The following is a 24596-nucleotide window of genomic DNA, read 5'->3' as shown; positions in this document are numbered from 1 at the left end:
ATTTAAGGGATTACGGCATCTTGCCTGTAGAAGGCCTGCTATAATCGTCCCAAATCCACAAATGAGTTTAAACGCTAGCTTTAAAATCCAATATCTAAATTCTGTCCTAAAGCAAACCAAATTTCAGCATTCAAAATAAATATGACCTGCTCTTTGAATGTCTGCTGTATTGTCGGGGGTGTTGGTGGTGTTCCCATAGGGCTGTCAGCGGCAGCAAGACAAATTTGTGTGAGGACAGTGAGCAGGGGCAGCACCTCAACAACCGGCAAAGATGCTGCAGCTCCATGGACCGTATTGGCAAAGCAGATGTGCTTAAGTTGTCTTTCCCACTTTTCCACATGTGCAGCGCAAAGCTCCAAAACAGCAGGAGGAGAGCTCAGCGATGCAGCTGGATGTGCATTCGCTGGCTAAACTGCAGCATGATGGTGTACCTCTTACTGATGACTCTCCCGTGTTTGCCTATGAACTTGGGCCAGATGGGAAATATGGTAAGGATGCAGCCATGCCAGGAGAAGTACCAAAACGGGTAACTCGGGGAAGAAAGAGGTTAAGATTCATACCCAGGAGACTCAGGAGCAACTCCCTCCTTGTCTCCAAGCAGAAGTCTGGCAAATTGATGAATCTGTTGTACCAAGCATATTATCTATCCATCTTGGAAACTACTAATGCCTACCTCAGCCTGAACCCAGACACAAAGTGCTTATCTTACCCTAGATCACTGAACCAGAGTCCATGTGTAGTGTGATATACTGTGATTTGCATATATTCATTCTCTGGTTTTCTCCATTGAGGAAGGAATTTTATATGCACGTAAGAGAGTTCTGTAAAATGTGTTCCTCTAAAAACCCGGAGTTTAAAGGGCAAAGGTTTGAGGGCGAGGGGTTTGGGTTTTGTAGTATTTTTCCTTAAAGCCTTAAATACTTGGATTTTGCATGTTCAGTAGTGTTCTTTTCCAATTCTGGAAAAGCATGATTATAAGGTGCCAAACGTTTTAAAGTGTTGGCTTAGTTTTAATGATGCATCGTTCTTTTATCAGAGAGCAGAGCAAAGTGCCAATTTTACTGTTCTGCTCCTGCTAAAGGCCAGTTTTCCCATTACATTTTCCTGTGTAGGAAATAATGCTCAAGTTAGAAAAAGAATACATGCTGTCATGTAACAGTGGTGTGTGGCTTCATTATAAGCATTAGGAACCTAATAGTGGTTCTTACTATTTCATAAAGATGGTTAAATTCAAATCCAGTAGCACCTTAGAAGCCCTGACCTGGATGGCCCAGGCTAGCCTGATCTCGTCAGATCTTAGAAGCTAAGCAGGGTCAGCCCTGGTTAGTATTTGGATGGGAGACCACCAAGGAAGTCCAGGGTTGCTGTGCAGAGGAAGGCACTGGCAAACCACCTCTGTTAGTCTCTTGCCGTGAAAACCCCAAAAAGGGGTTGCCATAAGTCGGCTATGACTTGATGGCACCTTACACGCACACAGCACCTTAGAAACCAACAAGATTTGGGGGGGGGGGTATAAGCTTTTGAGTCAAAGCTCCCTTCGTCACAGACAGAAATCTGGTTGGTCTCTAAGGTGCGACTGGTCTCAAATCTAGCTTTCTACTGCAGATGAACATGGCTATCTTCTAAAATGATAAATATGGTTGTATCTGGTTGTTAAATTCCTGCTAATGTCAGCTAGATACAGAGCAAAGAGACAATATAAGATGGAGTGTAGAGAGGCAGCAACTGATCATATAATAAGTTTCTAGCAAAGTGTTTCCTAGTCCACTGTATAATTTGTTGGTGATCCTTGCTGTCTGACTGACCCTGTTTTTAAACTTTTGTACTCCCATCTTCTCAGTGAGAAAGGCAGGCTATACATGAAGTAAATAAAAATAGGAAGGAAATTTCTTGGTTATTGTATACATGTCATTATTGCAGCAAGCCTCAAGGTGTCGCTGTTTCATACCTAGCATAAAGTGGATGTAGACTTTTGGGTGGCATAAGCTTGAATGAGTCCACAGCAGTTTACATTTACCGCATTTCTGTCCAGCTTGCCTCTCATAGTTAGATAACCGGCTGACATGTGAGAATGGTCTACTTGCTAACTGGAGAGACTAGTCAATAACAGCCACGCCCATGATGGCAGTTTCACACAGTTAAGGAATGGGTATAAACACCCTGTGCAAAGAAGTCTCATGGCCTCTGAGAGCCAGCGTGGTGTAGTGGTTAAGAGCAGTGGTTTGGAGCAGTGGAGTCTCATCTGGAGAACCAGGTTTGATTCCCCACTCCTCCACATGAGCGGCAGATGCTAATCTGGTCAACTGGATTTGTTTCCCCACTCCTACAGATGAAGCCAGCTGGGTGACCTTGGGTAAGTCACGCTCTCTCAGCCTCACCTACCTCACAGGGTGTCTGTTGTGGAGAAGGGAAGGGAAGGTGATTGTAAGCCAGTTTTATTCTGCCTTAAGTGGAAGAGAAAGTCGGCATATTAAAAACCAACTCTTCTTCTTTAAGAATTAACGTTTACTGCAGTATATCTTTTAGTGGGGGCTGTCAGGCTCTTGGTTTTGCTGAGGTGGCTGCATAGAGACATTCTCCAGTTTCAAAAAGAACTACATTGGCTGTGGTTTAATTTCTGACCATAATCCAGAGCGCAGGTCCATATCTTTTAAATCCTTAAATGGGCTCCAGCCAGAGTTCTTGAGGGACCACCTGCTCCCATACAGAGCTGACTGTCTGTTCAGATGCTCTACAGAGGCCCTGCTTAGTTAGTGTACCTCTGAGGTGAGTTGGGTGACAACCAGAGACAGGGCCTTCTCTGTTCTTATGACACCTCAGCTGTGGCATTCTCTTCCTTCCTGCAAGCGGTCTGCCTGCCATCAAGCTTATTAAGCTTCAGGCAACAGGTAAAAACTGTTATTTTCCTAGGCATTTCGCTGAATCTTTTCTTTCCCTTTCACCCAATTGTTGCTATGTATTTCTCTGAGTTGTTTTATTGTTAGAATTTCATGCACTGATGTTTTTAGATATTTTTCTGCTCTGTTTCTAGTTATGTGAGATTTTGCTTTCATTATATGCTGCTGTTTAAATAAGGATATTTGTTCTGGGCTATTAACATTTGTACTGGTAATGTATCGTACTGATTTTTGTTGGGAGCCATCTCAGGCACTTTCAATGAAGAAAGCAATATATAAATAATTTAAATAAGCCAAAGTAGTAATGCACATTTTCTCTCTCTCTCGTTGGACTTATTTTAGTAACTTCGTGGATAAGGGAATCACAAAATTTGGTTAGCGTTGGTAGACATCCAGTATCTGGGGTTGGCGCCCTTCTCCGGGGTCTTTTCTCATCAAGCTTTAGACCTTGGAGCACCACCAAAGCGCATGGGTTTTGTGACCTTGGTGAGTGTGTGGGAGGGTGGTGGAATAATCTCTGCTAAGATGCTGTACCTTGGAAGCACATGGGCAAGCTCCTGCCCTCCTGATCTTGGTGGGTATAGACTTACCATCCTCGCAGACAGAAAGACACTTTCCACAGACAGTCTGGTGAGCTCCTGTTCATGTAGTCGCTCAATACACTTAGTTGTGTGCTGGACTGCATTTATTTTAAGTGCACTCCCATTAGAATCAGAGGTACTGAAGTGCACTTAGCGATGTGTAAGGTTGCAATCATTGTCACAGAGACTAGCAAGCATCTAAGCAAGACTATTATCGTTTATAAACAGGAAGCATGAGCAGAGCTAACCCCATAAAGGCTCCCTACCTGTTAATCAACTGAAGAAGAAGAAGAGTTGGTTGGTATATGCCAACTTTCTTTACCTTTTAAGAAGAATCAAACAAATTTACAGTTCCCTTCCTCTCCCCGCAACAGATACCTTGTGAGGTAGGTGAGGCTGAGATAGTTTGGAGGGAGCTGTGACTAGCCCAAGGACACCCAGCAGGCTTAATGTGGAGGAGTGGGGAAACCAACTCAGTTCACCAGATTAAAGTCCAACACTCACATGGAGGAGTGGGGAATCAAACCCAGTTCTCCAGGTTAGAGTCCACTGCTCTTAACCACTACACCATGCTGGCTTAAAACACACTTTAAACTTGGGTGATTAGGCCTGCTTAGAAAATGGATTTTTCAAAATTACTAGAGCAGAATATTGGTTGGGATGACAAAAGAATTGTCCCTTTTGCTGTTATTCTTGCCACAGAGTGTATCTTAGCCTTGGAAAGGTAGCACAACATAACTGACCGTCTTGAGACTGAAGGTCTTCAGAAGGTCCCATCAAATTGGCCAACTAGCGGACACGTCAGATGTGATACTCTTCTTGTTCTTTGCAGTCTTCAGTCCATGCCAAGCCACTGTTCTAGCACTGCATAAAGATGGGTCTCTCCAGAAGGAAGTTGGTGGGGGACAGCGCTGTGGTGTCCTCCTGGACAGGACCTGCTTCTATGCCGAGAAGGGTGGCCAAGCATCTGATCAAGGCTACATGGTGCATCATGAACAGCAGGTGAGTTTCTTAACTGCCCAGCTGTGGAACTGACACCCCTTGTTTTCCTGCCTGTGTTCATAGGCTAGACAGGACTTTCTTGAGTGGGATTATCCATCTCAATTTCAGTAACTAAGCAACTTTGCCTGTATTGTCTTATTCCAGGCCTTCTTGTGTTGCAGCCACTCTTATCTGACAGAAATCAGTGAGAATGGGCAAAGTATTTGTTTGACAGAAGAATGGTGGGGAAATTCTAATTTAGAAGGAATATTCACCGTGAAGTTAAGTAGTTGTGCCATCATCAGTTCTGTAATGGAGTGAAATATTTCCTCCGTTCCATCCGCCCCTCAACCATCTCCTGTTGTAGATGAAACTGTCCCAGCCGAGGAAGACTGGGTGAAATTATTTCAGTAGATTCATCCATATCATCCCTTACTGAGCCAAGCAGGTCACTCTTAAGTACAAGGCATATGAGATCATCACACCACTGATGACTGAGAGACTAGAATTCATTGGTTGTGAACTTGAAACAAACTGACTGGTATAGTGTTGACGCTGAGCATAAGAAATCTGTTGATGTTGTGGGGTTTTTTGCATCCCATCTAGTATGTGTCCTGTGGTTAATCTAGGAGTCTCCAGGTCTGGCAAATTGATACCTTTTAAAAGTCTATCATGAGGCCCGTATTAGATTCATTGCTCCCCTGATCAGTGAATTCACCGATAAGCCAGTAGAATTCCTGACTAAGAGACTCCTGATGGGTGAAACTCCATACTTTTCACTCCCAACTGCCAAATTCTGTGCCATTGCAATTAAAATTCGCAAAAATAGGATGGAAAAAATTACAAAACCGGGGAATACTTTTAGAAATATTAAGTTGTTAAATTTAATCTTGTGATTTGTTTTAATATCCTACATTTTAACATCATAGTCTTTTATCTAATTTTGTAATTTATACTAGTTTTACAGTTTTATTAAGTCAGATAATTTTATGTATTAACCTTTGGCTGGTTGAACAGACCATATCAATAAATATATATATATCTTTTAAAAGGTGTTAAAGTGATTTGAAGTCCCTGCATTCTTCTCAAGACCTACTATGAGAAGACAAGCGCTCGCCTGTGCTAAGCCTCCCTTTTATCTGTTTCTGTTTTGAGGATGTGCTTTTCCCAGTGGTGTCTGCACAGGTTTCTGGTGGCTATGTGCTCCATGAAGTGATCGTTCCGGAGACCTTGAAGGCTGGGGACCAAGTACAGCTCTTTGTAGATGAGGTAACAGTCGTTGCTGGGTGCTGCCTGGAAATTTCTGGGTCTGTGCTGTGCCTTGTGATTTTGCATTTGCTGTGCAGACCGACCAGGTTTGATGGAAAAGGAATGAAAGCACGTTGCACCCTAACTGAAAGCTGATTCTGGGTACTAGGATCAAGGGTTCAGATTTTATGTCATTGACTTTGACCACTGTCCTTTCCACTGCATTTCCCTAACTCTTCTTAACGAGCAGTAGGATGTTGCAGAAAACTAGAGCTTCTGTTCAACAAAGACAAGAATACAGATCCCCAAGAACTCTCCTTGGCATGTCCCATTGAAATGAATGGGAACAAGGTGTGCAACAGCAGGTTTAGCTGGGTGTCCCATCGTGCAGTCTTAACTTGGGGGAATTCCGTGGGACTTGACTGCTGAGTAAACACGCATAAGACTGAGCTGTTATTAAGGCATTTTGCTAATGTTACAATGTGGGCTGGGAAGCTGGGTTGCTAATTAGAAAACATGCTTCGTTTAAGAGCATAAGAAAGAAGATGGTCTGACACAATTAAAGTCCATAAGATGGTCAGTGGTCTGATCCAATTAAAGTCCATTTCAGATGCAAGTTCGTTTATGTGTTCAAACAATGACTTTATAAAAAAAAACGCTCTTGTTTCTCTTCCCTTTTGACTGTTAAATGCTGCAGTGTCCTCTGGTCTTCCCTTCCTACCCAGATCATTGCTTTTGCTTTCAGGCTCAGCGGCTGGCTTGCATGGTGAATCACACTGCCACCCATCTGCTGAACTTTGCACTTCGCCAGGTCTTGGGAGACGGCATAGAACAGCGGGGGTCCCAAGTGACAGCTGAGCGGCTACGGTTCGATGTCAGCACCAAGGTGACTGGGATCCCTAAACAGTCCATACCGTAGCAAGGCAGGACGGAATCAGACCGCAGGGGGAAGCCCAGCATTTTCTATCTTCCCTGGAAACTAGGGAGCCCTTCCACTGGTGCCTTTGAGTGTGCTGTGAGCCCTAGCCTAACTGGAGTTAGGGAGGGGCCGTGGCTCAGTGGTAGAGCATCTGCTTGGCATGCAGAATGTCCCAGGTTCAAAGGGACTAGAAAGAAGGTGATGTGAAAGACCTCTACCTGAGACCCTGAAGAGCCGCTGCCAGTCTGAGTAGACAATACTGACTTTGATGGACCAAGCGTCTGATTCAGTATAAGGCAGCTTCATGTGCTCATGTGTTCTCACAGTGGTGAAATTATCTGAGAATAGCTCTGTGACGTGAATACCCAGCTTGTTCCCTACAGTGGGATCCTCTAAAACTCATCACATTTTAGTGGTGGGTAAACATATAATGCTGGTAAGCCTACCATACTCCATGTACCACCATGTGTTCCCTATGCGGCTCTCTGCCTAGAAAGTGGACAGAATCTAATAATAACTAAAATGTGGCTTATTACTATTAAGTATTGGCTTCGCCTTCTGTTCCACTCAAATCCTTCTAGTTATGTGTTTCAATTCCTCTTAGACTCTAACGACTCGAACTGGATCTCTTATATAGAATCAAAAATAAGGTCTCTCAGCATCACTATAGATTCCCTTTTTCTACTTACTGAATCTGCGGCCTTTTCAATTATAAGAGCCAATTTACTTCAGCATGAGCTCCATTTATTATATGAGTCTGCTACTAAGACATGCTCACCTCTCCACCATGGAATATTCCCTAAATCTGGTGAAACTTCCACGTATTTATATCAACTGTACACTCCGGAAGTGCGCAGGGCTTTTTCACTAGCCAGACAATGTATTACCATCAGCCTTACTAACTGGCCGTTATCCTGGTGTCCCCCTTCCCGATAGACCAGGGGTGGGGAACGTCAGGCCCGGGGGCCGTATAAGGCCCACGAAATCATTTGATCTGGCCCTTCATGGGTCTTAGCAGATCTCTAGCTCAGAAGGATGCTGCCCTGCCTGAATCTCTTGAGCCCAGCTGGGGATGGCAGAGCTCAAAAGCGAGTCGCTCTATGTGGTAGACACTCTCCGGTCGTGCCTCTTGGCTAAATGTTTGACCAAATATAGCAGGCTAATTTTTAAGTTGATAATTTTGTATGGCCAGCGAATGATGTTACAAATATCCAAATGGCCCTTGGCAGAAAAAAGGTTCCCCACCCCTGCGATAGACGGTGTCCTTGCTCTATGGAAGAGACGGAAACCATTCAACATGTTCTCCTTCGGTGCCCTTTGTATCGCAGATTACGATTAAAACTCTTAAATACTAGTTTGATTCAGTTGGAGGGATTTTCTAACTGTTCAAAGGTTCTTACCCTTCTTAATAACCAGGACCCTAAAATCATAAAAATTGTGGCTAATTTTTTTGTTGGTGTGATGGCAATTCGCTCTTCCTTTTAATAAGTTATGTTATGTCCTTACTGTACTTGGATGAATGTTGGATATGCCAATAAACTGAACTGACCATACTCCATTCTAGCAGAATTCACGTATGGGGTTGGGGAAAGGTGCTTTCCTCTTTGTTCGATGCTTCCCTCCCTCTGTATGAGTAAAGAAGGGAGATGGGCTGTTTGCAGAAAGATATTGTTCTAGAATATGGAACTGTGGAGATTCATCTTGCAATGTAGCAATTGGTATTCCAGAGAGAGAGAGGCTTTGAGTAACTACTTGACCTGAACTGCTTTAGTGGATATCCTGTTCTTTTTGATAAAGCAGGTAAAAAAGCCTGGCTGATAAAGTCCTGCTAAGTGTCTTTTATCTAGGATCATCATGGGTGTTGGGGAATGAACCTTGGAAGTAACTTGGTTTAGGGAGTCCGTTTTATAGATGTGGAAACTAAGGCATAAAAACAGGACTAGTATTAAAACCCAAAATGAACTCTAGAGGCCGGGCATAAGTTCTTTGAAGACCCTAGCCCTCTCACAAACTTTTTTTAATGTCATTTAATGCTGTATCTTTCTGATTGATCTCCTTTAACAGGCCCCTGTAAAGACTGAACAGTTGCAAGAAATAGAAGATGTGATACAAGAAATAATCAAACGGAATGAGCTGGTCTACACAGCTGAAGTCCCCCTCCAGCTGACGAATGGTGTGCAGGGACTCCGGAAACTAGATGAGGTAAGACAGGGACGTAGTGGGTGAGGCAGGTTTATTGACTTCGGGGGGTGGGCGTTGTAATGCCTGGGAAATTTCTATGTAGTTTGCCTTTTATATTCCTGAAACGTTCCTCTTTTTAATGTAAACTTCCAGTCCTTTTGGTCACAAACCTGGTAACAAGCCTACTAATGCTGGAAGCAGTTGGGAGTTCAACATGCTTTCCCATTAATGTGAAACCATATCCAGTGCTTTTCAAAGAGGCCAAGTTTTTGCCTTGGTTGGTAACTCTTCCCATATGGAGTCGTGATAAACTAGCCATGTTCTAGTTTGCCTCCATTTGCTTCTATCACATGCAGACCCACGCTAGCTCTCGCCCCTGGTATGCCCATGTCAGCATGTTGTTGCCAGCTGCGTTGGTTAAAATGTGGTTGCCGGCAAGGTGTTGGTGAAAATGGGCTCTAGTGAAACTGACTGGTTTGAAGATCCAGGAAAAAAGTAGAGGAAGTACTTCTCCACGCAAAGCATAAACTGCCAGCCATCTGTGACCATGAAGCAGTTTTTAACCCCTTCCATTCAAGTTGGTCTAGAGAGCCAGCAGGGTGTAGTGGTAAAGAACGGTGGTCTGGAGCAGTGGACTCTAATCTGGAGAACCGGGTTGGTTTCCCCACACCTCCACATGAAGCCAGCTGGGTGACCTTGGGCTAGTCACAGCTCTCTTAGAGCTGTCTCAGCCTCACCTACCTCACAGGGTGTCTATTGTGGGGAGGGGAAGGGAAGGTGATTGTGTGCCGGATTGATTCTTCCTTAAGTGGTAGAGAAAGTTGGCATATAAAAACCAACTCTTCTTCTTCTCTCAAAACTTTCAGCTGATCCGGGCTTTGTTTTCCCCTCAGGTGTACCCTGATCTGGCACGGGTGGTGTCTGTGGGGGTCCCAGTGGAAAGCGTATTGGCTCCAGAGTCTCAGGATGCCTTTCATGCTTCTGTGGAGCTCTGCTGTGGAACGTAAGTGCTGTTCCCCTGCTGGTTTTTTCCAGTTCAGAGATTTTGCAGATACATTTTGTGAGGAGAATTTTGCTTTCTCTGTGCAAGGTGCAGATTCGAGGTGCAAGGAGAAGACACGGTTACACCGTTCCACTGTGTACCTTGTAATAATCCAACAAGGTTAATAACCAGAGTGCTTTGCCTAGCAGTTACCACACGAGTGCTTGTGGATGGGCATTGTAGCCTCATTAGTCATACCAAGTGCACCCTGCCGGTCTGGGAGGAGACTCTTTTAACAAAAGATGATTATTTAAGTGTGGATTTTTGTTCTTATTCCACCTTGGCCGTTCATCGTAGCTCCTGCTCTGTGAATGAGTTACATGACACATAAAATTCCTGATGTATGTATGTATCTGGCAGGCACTCACTCAAAACCCAGTTGGGTCATCTGCTGGCCTAGAGGGGCACAGAAAGCATTACACATACACATAAAGCTTCCTTATACTGAATCAGACCCTTGGTCCATCAAAGTCAATATTGTCTACTCAGACCGGCAGCGGCTCTCCAGGGTCTCAAGCAGAGGTCTTTCACATAACCTACTTGCCTAGTCCCTTTAACTGGAGATGCCGGAGATTGATCCTGGGACCTTCTGCATGCCAAGCAAATGCTCTACCACTGAGCCATGGCCCCTCCCCACTGACACGAGCTTCCACCTCCCCCCCCCTCCATTCTTATTTTACTAGCTGTGGCTGCCCAAGGTCTCAGCTTGGAGGACTTTCCCAGCTCTGTTACTTTTAACTGGCAAGACACCAGGGGTTGAACTTGAGATTTTTTTGAATAAATGCAGAACATGCACCCTAAAGCTATGGCTCTTCTTCAAACCAAAAGAGTAGATTTAGTGGAGATTCTGGCACATGCATCGTTTTCCTTCTCCTTTCCAGGCACCTTCGGCATACAGGAGCCATAGAGGACCTTGCTATCATCTATGAGCGGCAGCTAGTCAAAGGGATCAGCCATGTCATTGCAGTGACTGGAGAGCAAGCCAGGCAGGTAAGGTCCATGCGCAGCTTGCTTGTCTTGATCCGATGTTGCCGGAGCCCTGTAAGCATTCCTGTGGGTCTGCTGATGGTGGTTTTTTAATTCATAGGCACTATATAGTCTGCAGGTAACTGAATGCTTCAGCTACCTAATGTCTTCTCCTTCCTTAACACTCCTTGGTCTTCCTCACCTGTTGCCTACATTGTCACAGGGTGTCTGTTAGGAGGGAAAGGGAAGGTGATTGTAAGCCGGTTTGATTGTTCCTTCAGTGGCAGAGAAAGTTGGCGTATCAAAATTAATTATTATTATCCTTCTCCTGGTTGCTCTTTGCCAGGTTACTCAGCGTTGGTTAACGTGGTTAGGCCTTAGGAGCTTGCTTTCCAGGTAAAAGAACAACTCATTTCTCTTCGGATCCAAACAAACTGTATTCTTTAATATTTAACACCAGCTTGATAAGAAAAATAGAAAAATGCAGAACTGGGTACAGGAGAACTGGCTTTGTTCTTATTCTATGTTAATTCAACTTACAGTCTTCTTGGGCCTTTTCTGCCGGCATTCTTATGGGGAGAGGAATCTCTTCTTCCCAGGACTTTAGCGTAACAGCTCCCTTTGTGGACTTTGCCTTAAGACTGGCTGCAGTCAGGCGGTTGGGGCCTAGCTCTCTATTTGGTCCTCCCTGGTCTTCAGCTCTCTTAGCTCTCAGGCTCCTTCCACCTCCTGAAGGAATTCTCTGCTGCAGGTATCTGGACTTCAGCTCTGTCCCTGTTTTCTGAAGTCCTTCAGAGCTCTTCCTCTATCTCCTCTTGCTGACTAAGCTAGTTCTACTTATACTTTGAAGGGGGATTGAAAAATCTAACTTGTGATTGGCTCCTATCAAAGGTTGCTAAAGGTGCCAATAGGATTGCTACATTCTCTCTGCTGTCTGGTTCTTCTCTAACCAGGCCAAGGGACCAATACAGTAGCTCCATTTTCCCTCCTTCTCTAATTGGTTAGTGTTACAAACTCTGAATTTGCATGGTTGTTCAATATCCTAATACATATATAGTCCTTAAATGCATTCTAATACATATACTTTTCTTTTTACAATTTTATATTTATAAATACATAGTTTTTTTTAATTTCTTCACACTCTTCAATCTTGATTTAGCATTAGAATTGCCAGAACATAATGCCTCTTTGGTTCTTGTAGGTTATCCGGGCTGTGTGACCGTGGTCTTGGTATTTTCTTTCCTGACGTTTCGCCAGCAGCTGTGGCAGGCATCTTCAGAGGAGTAACACTGAAGGAAAGTGTCTCTGCTGGCGAAACGTCAGGAAAGAAAATACCAAGACCACGGTCACACAGCCCGGATAACCTACAAGAACCAATGAACTCTGACCGTGAAAGCCTTCGACAATAATGCCTCTTGTTGCCCTGCGCCCTTCAAATTCTGCATCAACAGAATGTCATTTCTGCAACTCAGAGTCAGTTGTGCAAATTTTCCTTATGTGTGAAGTCATTCATTGTTGCTAGCACTGAGATTATCGAGGAAAGGGGACATTCTTTAAGGTACTGTAAGATCGAGTAGACGGGGGGGGATGAAAACAAGTCCTTGTAGTGGGGACAAGCTGTGCAAGGCATTGCTGCTTCAGGGGACATTCTTTAAGGTACTGTAAGATCGTGTAGACGGGGGGGGGGAGATGAAAACAAGTCCTTGTAGTGGGGACAAGGCGTTGGTGCTTCATTGCCTGATCCCTGGAAAGCTCCTCTTGTGTACTGTCTACTTCTGACCAAGAAACAGAAGTATTCCAAAGTTCTCTAAGCTCGGTTTCTGAGCTGCTCGCTATCTTGAGTGACGATGTATGGAGTCACAGATGGATCTTTTGAAGCATTGTTGTTTCCGTTGGGAGTTGTGCTCCTTTGCATGATATTCAGATTCCCTTCTTGAACAGAGTTACAGCTTTTAACATAGCACTACAGCTATAACTTTTGAGTACTGGTCCCTTGTGCGTCTGTTACTCTCATTATTTCCCCCCCTCTCCTCGCAGCCCTCTGTGGTGAGTCTTCTACTCTGGCGTTTGCTAAGCAGAAATCTCAATTCAGGGTCTAGGCCAGTTACTCGGGGTACATTATCAGCTACCTTCTCTTAGGCTAGAATGGGGATTCCATTCATCAAATGTGTTCTGCCCTGGCGCTTCTGCTGTTTGTCGCGTCGTCTTCTATGTGGTTACATTTCTGACAGGGCTCTGCCTGCCACAGAGATGCGAAGGCTTCAGGGCAGCCTTGTCCAGTCAACTGCAAGCATTGACCCGAGGCAGCCTCATGTCAGTGCTTCATGTTCACCTGCAGTTTCCTTTTATGTTCAGCTCTGAAGGGAGTGGTTCTCACTTGAGGCCATGTTTTCTAAGCCGATGAGGCAGCATCTCTAAACAGAGGAAGTGAGAGACAGAGTTTGATTCCCTGGTTGGCCACAGTGTAGACAGGCTGCTGGACTTGATGGACCTTGGTCTGATCCAGCATGGCTTTTTCTTATGTTCTTATGTTCTTAAAGGATGGCCCCCTCTGATACCTTTTGAGAGGTTATAGAGGGTTTAGCACATACAGCTTTTCTCACTCCTACACGACAGGCTGCGTCTGTCACAGCTCCCTCTTCCATGTACCTGTTTAATTTAGCAAAGCCCTGCGTTTCCTTTCATCTGGTTACCAGTGAGTCGGATCGAAAAGATGAGCATAGGTGGTTAAAAAACTGAGCTGGTCCCACATTTCAGGTTTTGTTTAAAGATGGGTTTGGTGTAAAACAGTGACAGGACTGTATACGCTGACAGGTAGATTGAGGGGTTTGTAGACAGGTCCGCTGACCTGTGGATGACCCAAAATAGGCACCAAGGGGGTACAGTTTGAACCAGCTGAAATTTGTACGTGTAATGCAGTGGCAACTGCACACGTGAATAGGGTTTGCTACCTTAGGGCATGAATTTGTATTGAGCAAACCATTCCTGAGTTCTGAAACGGCTTCTGGAGTAAAAGGCAGAATGTCCTATTTCGTATTTTTCAATTCCATCTTTCCATCAAACTATAGTAGCTAAAAAGAAACTTAAGGCAAATGCACAGGACTGTTCTATGTGAGCATCAGGATCCTCAAGATATAGCAAATGTTTATAATAGCCTATATTAGAGCCAGCATGGCATAGGGGTTAAAGGCGGTGGTTAGGAACGGGTGGACGCTAATCCGTATTCCCCACTCCTCCACATGAGTGGCAGACTCTACTCTGGTGAACCGGGTTGGTTTCCCCACTCCTCCACATGAAGCCAGCTGGGTGACCTTGGGCTAGTCACAGCTCTCTTAGAGCTCTCTCAGCCCCACCTACCTCACAGGGTATCTGTTGTGGGGAGGGGAAAGGAAGGAGCAACTGAGGAGTTGCTGCTGCATTAGAAGAAGAGCTCCTTAGGATTCAAGCTTTACTGATGAGATTATCAAGGTCAGCTATCTCAACTGAGGCTTATGGGCTTTCTGATGGCCACCCTCAGGGCCGAACCAGCTTCCTCACCGATACTTCGTCCACTGGCTATTTCTTTGTCCCTCCCTGATGCTAGAGGGCCAGATCTGTCCAATTCAAAGCTGCACTGAATCTCTTGTGCACCAGTAACACCCCTATGTGTATAAACGGCCAAAATTCTCCTTCCTTTGCATATTGCAGGAGTCCTTTTGTTTATAAAGGATGGTAACCCTAAGGACATCACTTGGGCAGCCTGGCTGTAGGCCAGATGAGCTAGTAAAGAGGAGCAGGAGAGAAGGAAACCTCTTTTCCCACAGTGATTTCCCTCCAGGGTTCTTTGCCTCACCACATAAGCAAGCACAGAATCCCCTGAGGAGCACTGAGCTCTAGCAAGAATTCCTAGGGCTGCACTGGACTTTTTACGGCATTTAGTTTTTTGAATGGGCAGTCATACGGCCTGTTGAATCAACTGTAACACTCTATTGTCAGTGTGATGCAGAGCATTTTCTGACTGGCTCCCATTTCCTTGGCTTCTTACCTTGTATATTTTATCAGGGGTGATAACTATCCAGAAACATTTTTTTCTTTCAGCCTTCTAAGTATCTTTTTTTTTTTTAAAAGAACATCTCGGTTAAACTCAATCCAGGAATTGTATGATGTGAGTCTCTGGCTCCTGAGTCAACCACACTTAGGCATCTTGCGCCTGAGAACTCTTCAGTCCTGAAAGGTTTAACTCTCTGAGTCATGAATAAACCCCTCCTTCCTTGGTATATTTGCTTTTATAAATCCTTTCTCCTGAAAGTCTTTGTCCTTTTATTGCTCTTCTAGGCCCGGGAAGCTGGCCGGTTTTCGGCAGAAGAAGTGGACTCCCTCTCCGTCCGGGTGAAACAGGGAGGGGCCTCTCTAGACGGTGCGCAGAGACTCTCCAGGGAGGTGGGCCTTCTGATTGATGTGAGTACTGCCGGTGCTTTTTCTCCAAAGGGACCCAAGAAAGCTGTCAATACATGTTGTTGTATTGCGTGACCATGTTCTCTGCCCCAAGCTAGTTGCCCCAGAAAGCTTGTATTCTCGGATACCTGTTGAATGAAATGACAACAACAGCACCATCCCTTAGAGACATTTAGTTAACCCAGAGGTTCCCAAACTGTGCTCCGTAGAGCACTTGGTGCTCCGTGAAGAGATTGGAAAGAAAAATGCTACTGTCATTCGGTTTAGTATACAGGTGCTAGGTGAAAATTAGTGCTCCAAGACTAATTTTCTCTCCTGAAAAGTGCTCCATGACTCAAAAAATTTGGGAACCCCCGAGTTAACCTATTAGTGGGCAGCATCTGGCTGGTTGAAACTTTCACTGCTATTTGGTATAAGAGGGCAGGGTGCCTACTTTGGGACTGGGTGCTGTGATCATTTAATCCATAATGAAGCCTGAGCTCAGGTTACTTTGCTCAACACACATGCCTTGGTTGCCTGGCTGGTCAGATTATGTGCATACCTAATGAGCCCCCCCCCCCATCCTCTTATTTCCACTGTCTTTCCCTTCCACCCTTCCTCTTCTCTCTTGATGGAGCAAAATGGGTGGCTAAGAAACAGGAGCTGTCTGTCAGGGGAATGTGACAGCATTATTGCTTGAAAGCTTGCGCACCATTAGAATCATAGAGTTGGAAGGGACCATAAAGCCATCTAGTTGAACCCCCTGCTCAATGCAGGATCAGCCTAGAGCATCCCTAACCAGTGCTTGTCCAGCCTCTGCTTAAAGACTGCCAGTGAGGGGAGCTCACCACTTCCCTAGGTAGCTGATTCCACTGTCAAACAACTCTTACTGTAAAAAGTTTTTTCCTAATATCCAACCAGTACCTTTCCACCCTCAATTTAAACCCATTATTGTTAGTCCTATCTTCTGCTGCCAACAGGAACAGCTCCCTGCCCTCCTCCAAATGACAGCCTTTCAAATACTTAAAGAGAGCAATCATGTCCCCCCCTCAACCTCCTCTTCTCCAGAGTAAACATTCCTAACTCCCTCAGCCTTTCCTCATAGGACTTGGTCTCCAGGCCCCTGATCATCCTCGTCGCTCTCCTCTGCATCCGCAGTCCCCCAGGTGTTGTTGAGTTGGTCCTAATAAAGGCATTACATGGATTGCGTCCTTGGCTTTTTGGATTTTACTTTTGGACTTTTACAATTAGGCTTACCACCCACCATCAGGTCCAAAGCGGTCCTGCTCAAGAAAAGCTTTATTCACTAAGAGAGAGAGACACTGCAGTCCTCTGGTCTTCCCTCACCGGAAGCACCCCTCTGTTCTTTGGTTTCCATTCCCCTACTTGTGCAGCCATCTAGTAAAATGTTAAAATGGCATAAAGTACTCGGGGAGGACTAATTTAGATACTTGGTTTTGTTTTCCAGACGGTGGAGAATACTGCAATGCCGCAGGGGCTGAAAAGGGAGCTGCACGCCACTCTCAAAACTCTGCAGCGAGTAGCCAATTCTGCCATTAGAAAACGGGAAACCAAACTGGTAAGGATCCAGAAGACCCATCCCGTATGCTGCTGGCATGGCAAAAACGCCACAAACAACCATGCATAGAAAGAATGTATTCATTTTGGAGAATGACTTTTCTGTGCAGGAGAACAGTGGCAATCAATTACATGAGCTAATGCGCTAAATGAATGACCTGGAGGTTTTTGCACCCCCCAGTGACCAAAGAGTTCTGAGCTGGAATTTCTGTTAATGATTCAAAAGCAGCTGAAATCCTCTAGCTAAGTCAAAAAGATGCTAATTTTAGTAATGATGACAGGTCTTCGCCAAATGGGAATATAATGAGAAACAAAATTCTCATGCACTTCCCCACAATTCCATAAGCCATAAGCCATGGTGATATATGCAAGACCTTTACATGCATGGAATAACTAAGCAGACAGAGCACAAGGCTACATGGAAAATCAGTGACAGAAGCAGAAATGGAAATCAGGATTTCCAGCCAGACTATTGCTGCTTTCTTATATACTTTATATACCTTTCTTATATACCTAGGCTGAATTTCTGCTAGATCTCGTGGTCTGTGAAGTATTTCTAGCCACTCTGTTTTAGTTATTCATTCCTGTCTCTTATTACAAGAGTCTTGTTTATAGTAAAACCTGGGCCAGAAACCAAACTTTTGTTTTCTGGGCACCCAAGAGCTGTGTGCTGGTCCACTAGGATTTTTGGCTCCCCGTTCCTTTGAACAGCAAATCTCCAAGCTCATCACAAACTACATCTGCAACTCCCCTCAGTTTCCAAAACCCCCGGGGTAAATGGAGCATGATCCTTGGAATCCTGGCCTGAATTAACTCCAGCAGGAGAAAGGAATCCCTCTGCCAGGGCACCATGACAGAGCTTTCCCCATCTCCAATAGCCCCTCACCTATCTTCTAAAGGCAGGGTCACCCAGGAAGACCTTGTTGAAAGAGATAACCAGCGTGGATCCTGTGGCCAGACATTGTTTAGTCACCATTTAAACCTTTTTTCTGCCAAGGGCCATTTGGATATTTATAACATCATTCGGGAGCCATACAAAATTATCAACAAAAATTAGCCTGCTATTTTTGGTCAAACATTTAATTAACTCACCTCTGTTCGTTTCTTGCCCATCCTGGCAATGCCGTGGATTGAACCTGGGACCTTCTTCATGCTAAGCAGATGCTCTAAGACTGAGCCCAAAGGAGAAGTGGGAGTCACACAGCAAGGGTCCAGATTGGGGAGGGGCACAGAGTACACAGAGAGAGATGCTGCACATTTGCATCCTGCACCTGGGACCTTCTGCATGCCAAAGATGCTCTACCACTGAGCCACAGCCACGAGGAGGAAGTGGCGCCCTGGAGCTCCCAGTCTCAGCACACGGGCCGCAGCAAATGATCTCGCTGGCCGGAGGCTCCCCGCCCCTGCTTTAAGCTGTGTGAAGTAGTGATGTGGGTATGATCTTCTCTGGACAATGTTCCCTTCCCTGTTGCACAGGGGCAGTCTCACTGCATTCAGCCATACACAAGTGTGTCTTCTGACCCCGCAGGCTGCAGAGAAGGTGCCCGACCTGGTGGCAAAGCATTCCAACCAGCCAGTCATAATCGATACCATCCCTGTTGAGTCACCCTCGGTAAGTTTTAACCAGGTGTGCCTTTCTATTAAAATATAGCTAGGATGGATGAGCACCCTGTGATGAGCAGGTCTGACCATCCAGTGGGTTGACCTGAACTCTCTCGGGTCTTGAGAAGGTAAGAATGTATGGAGCAGTGGCAGGATTACTTATTAATTATAAAAAAATCTGGAGTGCTATATGTAAACATTAAACCCAAAATACAACCTGAAATCCAAAATGACATAGGTATCCCAGTATTTCATAAATCATTTAAATATTTGGGAGTAACTGTTGCAAAGAGTTTAAATAAACTTCAGCAGTTAGACTTTCTTACAGTGATCCGGCAAATAAGAAAAGATGTTAAAAGAGAAATCTGGGACTATCATGGGCAGAACCAGTGCTATAAAAATGGTAGCGTTGCCAAAATTAAACTATTTCTTTCAAACACTCCCCACAGTAATTGAACCAAAAGACTTGGCAAAAATACGCACTAGTTTTATTTATCGAGGCAAAGGACCACGACTTACAAAGGCTTTAAGACAAAAGAGATTGGATCAAGTGGGGTGGGGAGAACCTAGTATAAGTAAATTTTATGAGACAAACCAGTTGAGAACACTGGTATCATATCTGGAGGAAGCCTCTGATCAGCCATGGGTAGATATAGAAGCAACTAGGAAACATCTAGAATTAATTGAAAAAAATATAAAATGGGTTGAGAATCCTTTTCTATACACTGATCATTTGGAATAAATGGAAAAATAAATTCATTCCAGAAATATCTCCGCTGCTTCCATTTATGCTACATCCCAGTTTTTCTTGTGTAGACAAGACTCATAAATTAAATGGAAAGAAAAGGGAACTTACAGATTGAGAGACATTTATGGAAATAGAACTGCCCTTACTGTAGTACATTTTTTAAAAAACTGCAAGGAGTGTCAATGAATTGGATTCTTTTTCATCAATTACACTACCTAATTATGAATCCTAAGTAAGGCAAAGTATGACCAGAAAAATGATGAGATTTGAACAGATCCTAATGGGACGTATGAATGGCGCAAAAGGATTAATTTCCAAAATACATTCTCATTTAATTAAAATAGACACAAGTATGTCAAATGAACTGAAAACAATATGAAAAGATGATATTGGGATAAAAATGGGGAGGGGAGTGGAATGGCTAGCTCTGATCCCCTTTGCAGAAGAGTGCTTTCCTTTGCTGTCATGCTGCTTGCCCTGGTGCAGATCATCCAGGTAATCAACATTCCCTTTTTTGCCTGCCTCTGAATGTAACTGGTACTTACCCTGCCTTTAGTGCACCACAGAAGCCTCAGAAGCACCAAGATACATTTTTAAAAGGTCAGCCACTCAGATGCTTAAATTTCATAATCCAAATTGTTCTGCAGGATTTTAACGGCCGTGAGTTTTAATGCTGTAAACTTAACATCTCAATGTTAACCTCATCTTTGCCACACTCTTTCTAGATCCTGATGAAAGTGGTCAACCAGCTGTGTGACAAAATCCCAGGCGCCTCAGTCATGTTGTTAAGCCCACAAGCTTCTGGCCAGGTTTTCTGTGCTTGCCAGGTACCGAAGGTAAGCTGGATTCTGCCTGCTCTTCATTTCCAGAGGGCGCTAATAGCTCACTTTTCTATGAATGACAGAAAGCAGGAAACCGGAGCACGAGGGGAAGATGCAGTCAGCCTATTTGAGGACACAAGTTTTGTTTGCTCAGTAGCTAAAAATGACTACACATCGTCACTGCCGTTGCAGTTTAGAGGAACCAACAGAAAGCGTGCCAACTTCTTGGCGGCATTTACTTGGTGGCATTTACTGGGCAAGGTCCAGAGCAGAGGCTTCCCCAGATCTTTGTATAACCAGGACTGGGCCCCAGTCAGTTATGTTGAACCCTGCACCTAAAGCCCCGAACTGAAACAGCAAGGAGCACATGAACACATGAAGCTGCCTTATACTGAATCAGACCCTTGGTCCATTAAAGTCAGTATTGTCTACTCAAACCGGCAGTAGCTTTCCAGGGTCTCAGGCAGGGGTCTTTCACATCACCTACTTGCCTGGTCCCTTTAACTGGAGAGGCCGGGGATTGAACCTGGGACCTTCTGCGTGCCAAGCAGATGCTCTACCTCTGAGCCATGCCCCCTCCCCTAATCACAGTCTGGAATTAGATGGCCACAGAGGGTGAGGAAGACAGCCGTAAAAAAGACCTATCTGCGCAGAACAACTAAGCGCCCCCCGCCCCCCCCCCCGGCTCTGATTCAAAGTACTGCCTGCCTATTCTTTGGTTTTGAGCTTTCGTAATATTCGTGTATCATTTCAGTCAGGAGGATTCAAGATATGCTTGGTTTTAAAAGGAAATCTAATGTTTCGGGCTGAAAATGTAGATTCAATATTTGTGCAAAGATCCTATAGGTGTTTGTAATATGTACAATTCATGACCATGAGGCTTTGCATCTGTGATTTTGCAAACAAAGCAGGAGCTTGAGGAAGAAAAGTTCCAAGATACAGGAGCATAATGGCACCCATGCTGTACCAGACCAATAGTCAATGTAGTTGACTATCCTGTTTTTCACAGTGGCAAACCAGATATCCCCAAAAGACATAAAGCAGGGGGTGGAAACTAAAGCCTCCTTCTGCTGTTGCCCCTCAACACTGGAAGTCAGGCAGTTACTGCCTCTGAACATGGAGGTTCTACTTAGTCTTTGCAGTTAATAGCCTTTGATGGTCCTCTCCTCCAGGAATTTGTTTAATCCCCTTTATTATTTAATTCATTTGTACCCCACCTTTCTCCCCAATGGGGACCCAAAGCAGCTTAAATCATTCTCCTCTCCTCCAGTTTATCCTCACAACAACCCTGTGAGGTAGGTTAGGCTGACTGAGTGTGACTAGCCCAAGGTCACTCAGCAAGCTTCCCTGGCACGAGGAATGGGGATTCAAATCTGGGTTTTTGAGATACTAATCCTTTACTTTAATGATACTGTTCATATGGCCAATTTGGCCCTGAACAGTGTCACACTGAGATCAAAAATTAAAGAAAAAGAACTATCTAGATAACCCATAAGAAAATTAGTATTTTTTTTTTATCTTGATTGACTGGGGGTGGAAACTTGGCAACTGCCAATGTAGTGTTAAAATCCACCCCTGCTAAAAGAACCCTCAAATTATCTAATTCACAAACAGATTCCCAAATAAAAGGCTTTATCCATCTGTCTCTAGCTTCATCGAGCATGTCGCAGGTAAACAAGGAAAGCTGAAGAGTGTCTTATTTGGCCAGAACGAGATACTAATCCAACACTCTTAACCACTGCAGCACACTGGCTGCTGGTATACAAAGGACTGAAGCCAGGGTGCCTACGATTGCTCTGCTGGCCTGCTCTTTGCAGCCGGAAGTTCACTTTAACATCTGTATTTCCTGCTCTCTCTCGCCAGAGTTTGTTGCCGGTGTTTTCTGCCGCTGATTGGGCCCTGGCTGTCTGCACTCTAATGGGAGGCAAGGCAGGCGGTTCTGGAGTTGTCGCCAGGGGCTCTGGGAGCACCGACAACTTGCAGCTGGTCCTAACTGCAGCTCTGGAATACGCAAGGAACAAACTCTGAAGTCTGCCTGGGTGGCCAAAGGAGCGCAAAGGACACTGCAACAAGACAATCCTTTGGTGGATGAGGACTCACTGGAGAGAAGCACACAGTCACTCAGCTGCTCCTGTTGGCACCGTGGATTTATTCTGGACTGCAGTTTTCTGATGGAATGTCTAGGTGTCAGCGTGGTCTACACAGAGATTGCTGTGCGTCTTCATTTGTACACGCGAGGATTATGTTGGAGGAGGAGCAGGCCTGTTTTGTCCTACGAGCATGAAGGAATGCTGTGGACGTTGACACGACTTTCTCACTCTGCATTGTTGAGGATACCCTGGGTAGAAGGACTGTGGAGCGCTACCATTCTGATAATAAAGAACAGTCAAAAGATGTGCGCTTGTGTCTGCCTGTGGGGTTATTTTATCTGAGTGAGGTGGGAGATCTCTGTCTCTGAAAACCTGTTCTCGATGTGGTAAGCCACAATCTGGAACATGAGCCCAAGTTTGTTTATTGAGAAAGAAATCCTAACTAGTTCCATGGACTTTACTCAGAGGTAGATGTGTGTAGCATTTCTGTATTTATACTGTATATCTTGTGAAATATTTTGAGTGTTCATCCCCTCATTGACTGCACCGATCTTGGGAGTTAAGCAGCTGGTCCACACAACACACTTTCCCTACAGGGTGTAGTGGTTAAGAGCGGTGGTTTGGAGCTGTGGCCTCTGATCTGGAGGACTGTGTTTGTTTCCCCACTCCTCCACATGAAGCCAGCTGGGTGACCTTGGGCTACTTGCAGCTCTTTTAGAGCTCTCTTAGCCCCACCTACCTCACAGGGTGTCTGTTGTGGGGAGGGGAAGGTAAGGTGATTGTAAGCTGGTTTGATTTTTCCTTAAGTGGTAGAGAAAGTCAGCATATAAAAATCAACTCATTCTTTGTTGTTTGTTGAGGCAAGTTAGCTTTCAGGCCCTGAATTCTGTTATCACTGCTCCAAAATCTAATCCTTTGCTCTGCTATGAAAGATTTCTGTCCCTGTGATGGTTCATCATGGCTACATTCACAAATCAGTAGCCAGTCACTCCCATAGCGGTGGGATATTTTATGTGGTACAAAGAGGGATTCTGGTGCGTCTGAATAAGTGATGGCATCCGCCTGCAGCTCTTGCCTCAGCAGCCGCCGGAGGCAGGACTGTGAGGAGCAGTAACACAGCCCGGCATACCTGGAATGAAGCCTACTGCTTACCTTTTCATTTGCTCCAGTACATAAAAGGTAAAGGTCCCCTGTGCAAGCACTGGGTCATTCCTGACCCATGGGGTGACGTCACATCCCGACGTTTACTAGGCAGACTTTGTTTACGGGGTGGTTTGCCAGTGCCTTTCCCAGTCATCTTCCCTTTACCCCCAGCAAGCTGGGTAATCATTTGACCGACCTCAGAAGGATGGAAGGCTGAGTCAACCTTGAGCCGGCTACCTGAAACCGACTTCTGTTGGGATCGAACTCAGGTCGTGAGCAGAGCTTGGACTGCAATACTGCAGCGTTCCACTCTGCGCCATGGGGCTCCACTCTGTGCCACGTACATAACATAGATATCAATACACTTGTGGAGGGTTTATAATCTACATTAAAAAATAAAAGTTGCTTTGCTGTGTCCTGTGCTCGCTCACTGTGCTGGACACTACAGGCATAAATATAATCAAATGCCCCAAAAAGTTTATGAATTTCCTTTTGAGGGGGAATGCAAAGTGGATAAAACGGAGATTTACAGAAAGTGAGGGGGAATTTTAAAAAATAAGAGAAGACACTATGGTAATTAGAACTAGCCACGCACTGCCTATGAGTATCTGACAAGCTGTTGGTAGCATGGCTGAACGAGTTTGAACTGACTACATCCCTCATTGGTTCAGTTCCATTTGTACCACGTACAGTTCCTGCTCACGGTTGCCACAAGCCAGTAAATGTTTTGCCGAGGACAGCCCTTCTAAGGCAAGAGCCAGATGATTAACTGCCCTCCCCTGGCTTTATTGGCCAGTGAGGAGAAGAGCATCAATGCCTGGCAGCCCCATTCTGGCCTGCCAAAGACCACACAGGGTTGACTAGGAGGAGGAGGGCTTTATGGGAGGAAGGACAGTTGTAATTAGCAAATGTGTGTCTGCCTATCTGCAGGCTATCCAAGCTCAGGCTGGAAATGCCGTGTTGACTCAAAGCACAGCTGCAGAATTAACGTCTAGCAAGGTTTTACTACTGCGGTCTGTTGACAGCTTCTAGCTGTTCCACAAATGACTTTCCTAAGGACAAAAGGGCCGGCAACTGTTAAGTGACTTGAATATGTTAGGGCAGGAAATCCTCGGGGGTGGGGGGAGAATGACCCTTCCCTAAAGGGAGAGAAAGCTGTCCTTTTTGCAGCTCTGCGCTTCCCAGAACCACCCCTGTAACATTAGTAACGGGAGCCAGAAGAAGAAGCAGAGTTGGTTTTTATATGTTGACTTTCTCTACCACTTAAGGAAGAATCAAACTGGCTTACAATCACTTTCTCTTCCCCTCCCCACAACAGACACCCTGTGACGTAGGTGGGGCTGAGAGATCTTGACGAGAGCTGTGACTAACCCAAGGTCACCCAGC

The 24596-nt window shown here is 45.0% G+C and overlaps 1 protein-coding gene across 1 annotated transcript in view; it reads left to right on the top strand.

The window, feature by feature from the left end:
* AARS2 (alanyl-tRNA synthetase 2, mitochondrial) overlaps positions 1-22033 on the top strand; it is a 36527-nt gene extending 14494 nt beyond the window's left edge. The window contains exons 11-22 of the mRNA XM_056852559.1: positions 347-488; positions 4311-4480; positions 5615-5728; positions 6453-6593; positions 8691-8828; positions 9701-9810; positions 10731-10839; positions 15130-15252; positions 16697-16807; positions 18335-18418; positions 19882-19992; positions 21841-22033. Coding sequence (XP_056708537.1) covers positions 347-488; positions 4311-4480; positions 5615-5728; positions 6453-6593; positions 8691-8828; positions 9701-9810; positions 10731-10839; positions 15130-15252; positions 16697-16807; positions 18335-18418; positions 19882-19992; positions 21841-22005 — 1518 coding nt within the window. The 3' untranslated portion in view covers positions 22006-22033. The remainder of the gene's footprint in view (positions 1-346; positions 489-4310; positions 4481-5614; positions 5729-6452; positions 6594-8690; positions 8829-9700; positions 9811-10730; positions 10840-15129; positions 15253-16696; positions 16808-18334; positions 18419-19881; positions 19993-21840) is intronic.
* The last annotated feature ends 2563 nt before the right edge of the window (positions 22034-24596 follow it).

Source organism: Euleptes europaea, chromosome 7, assembly GCF_029931775.1.
Source record: "Euleptes europaea isolate rEulEur1 chromosome 7, rEulEur1.hap1, whole genome shotgun sequence".
In the NCBI taxonomy this organism is placed as follows: Eukaryota; Metazoa; Chordata; class Lepidosauria; order Squamata; family Sphaerodactylidae; genus Euleptes; species Euleptes europaea.
The sequence above is the reverse complement of the archived record's forward strand: the minus strand, read 5'-3'. Positions and strand labels throughout refer to the sequence as shown.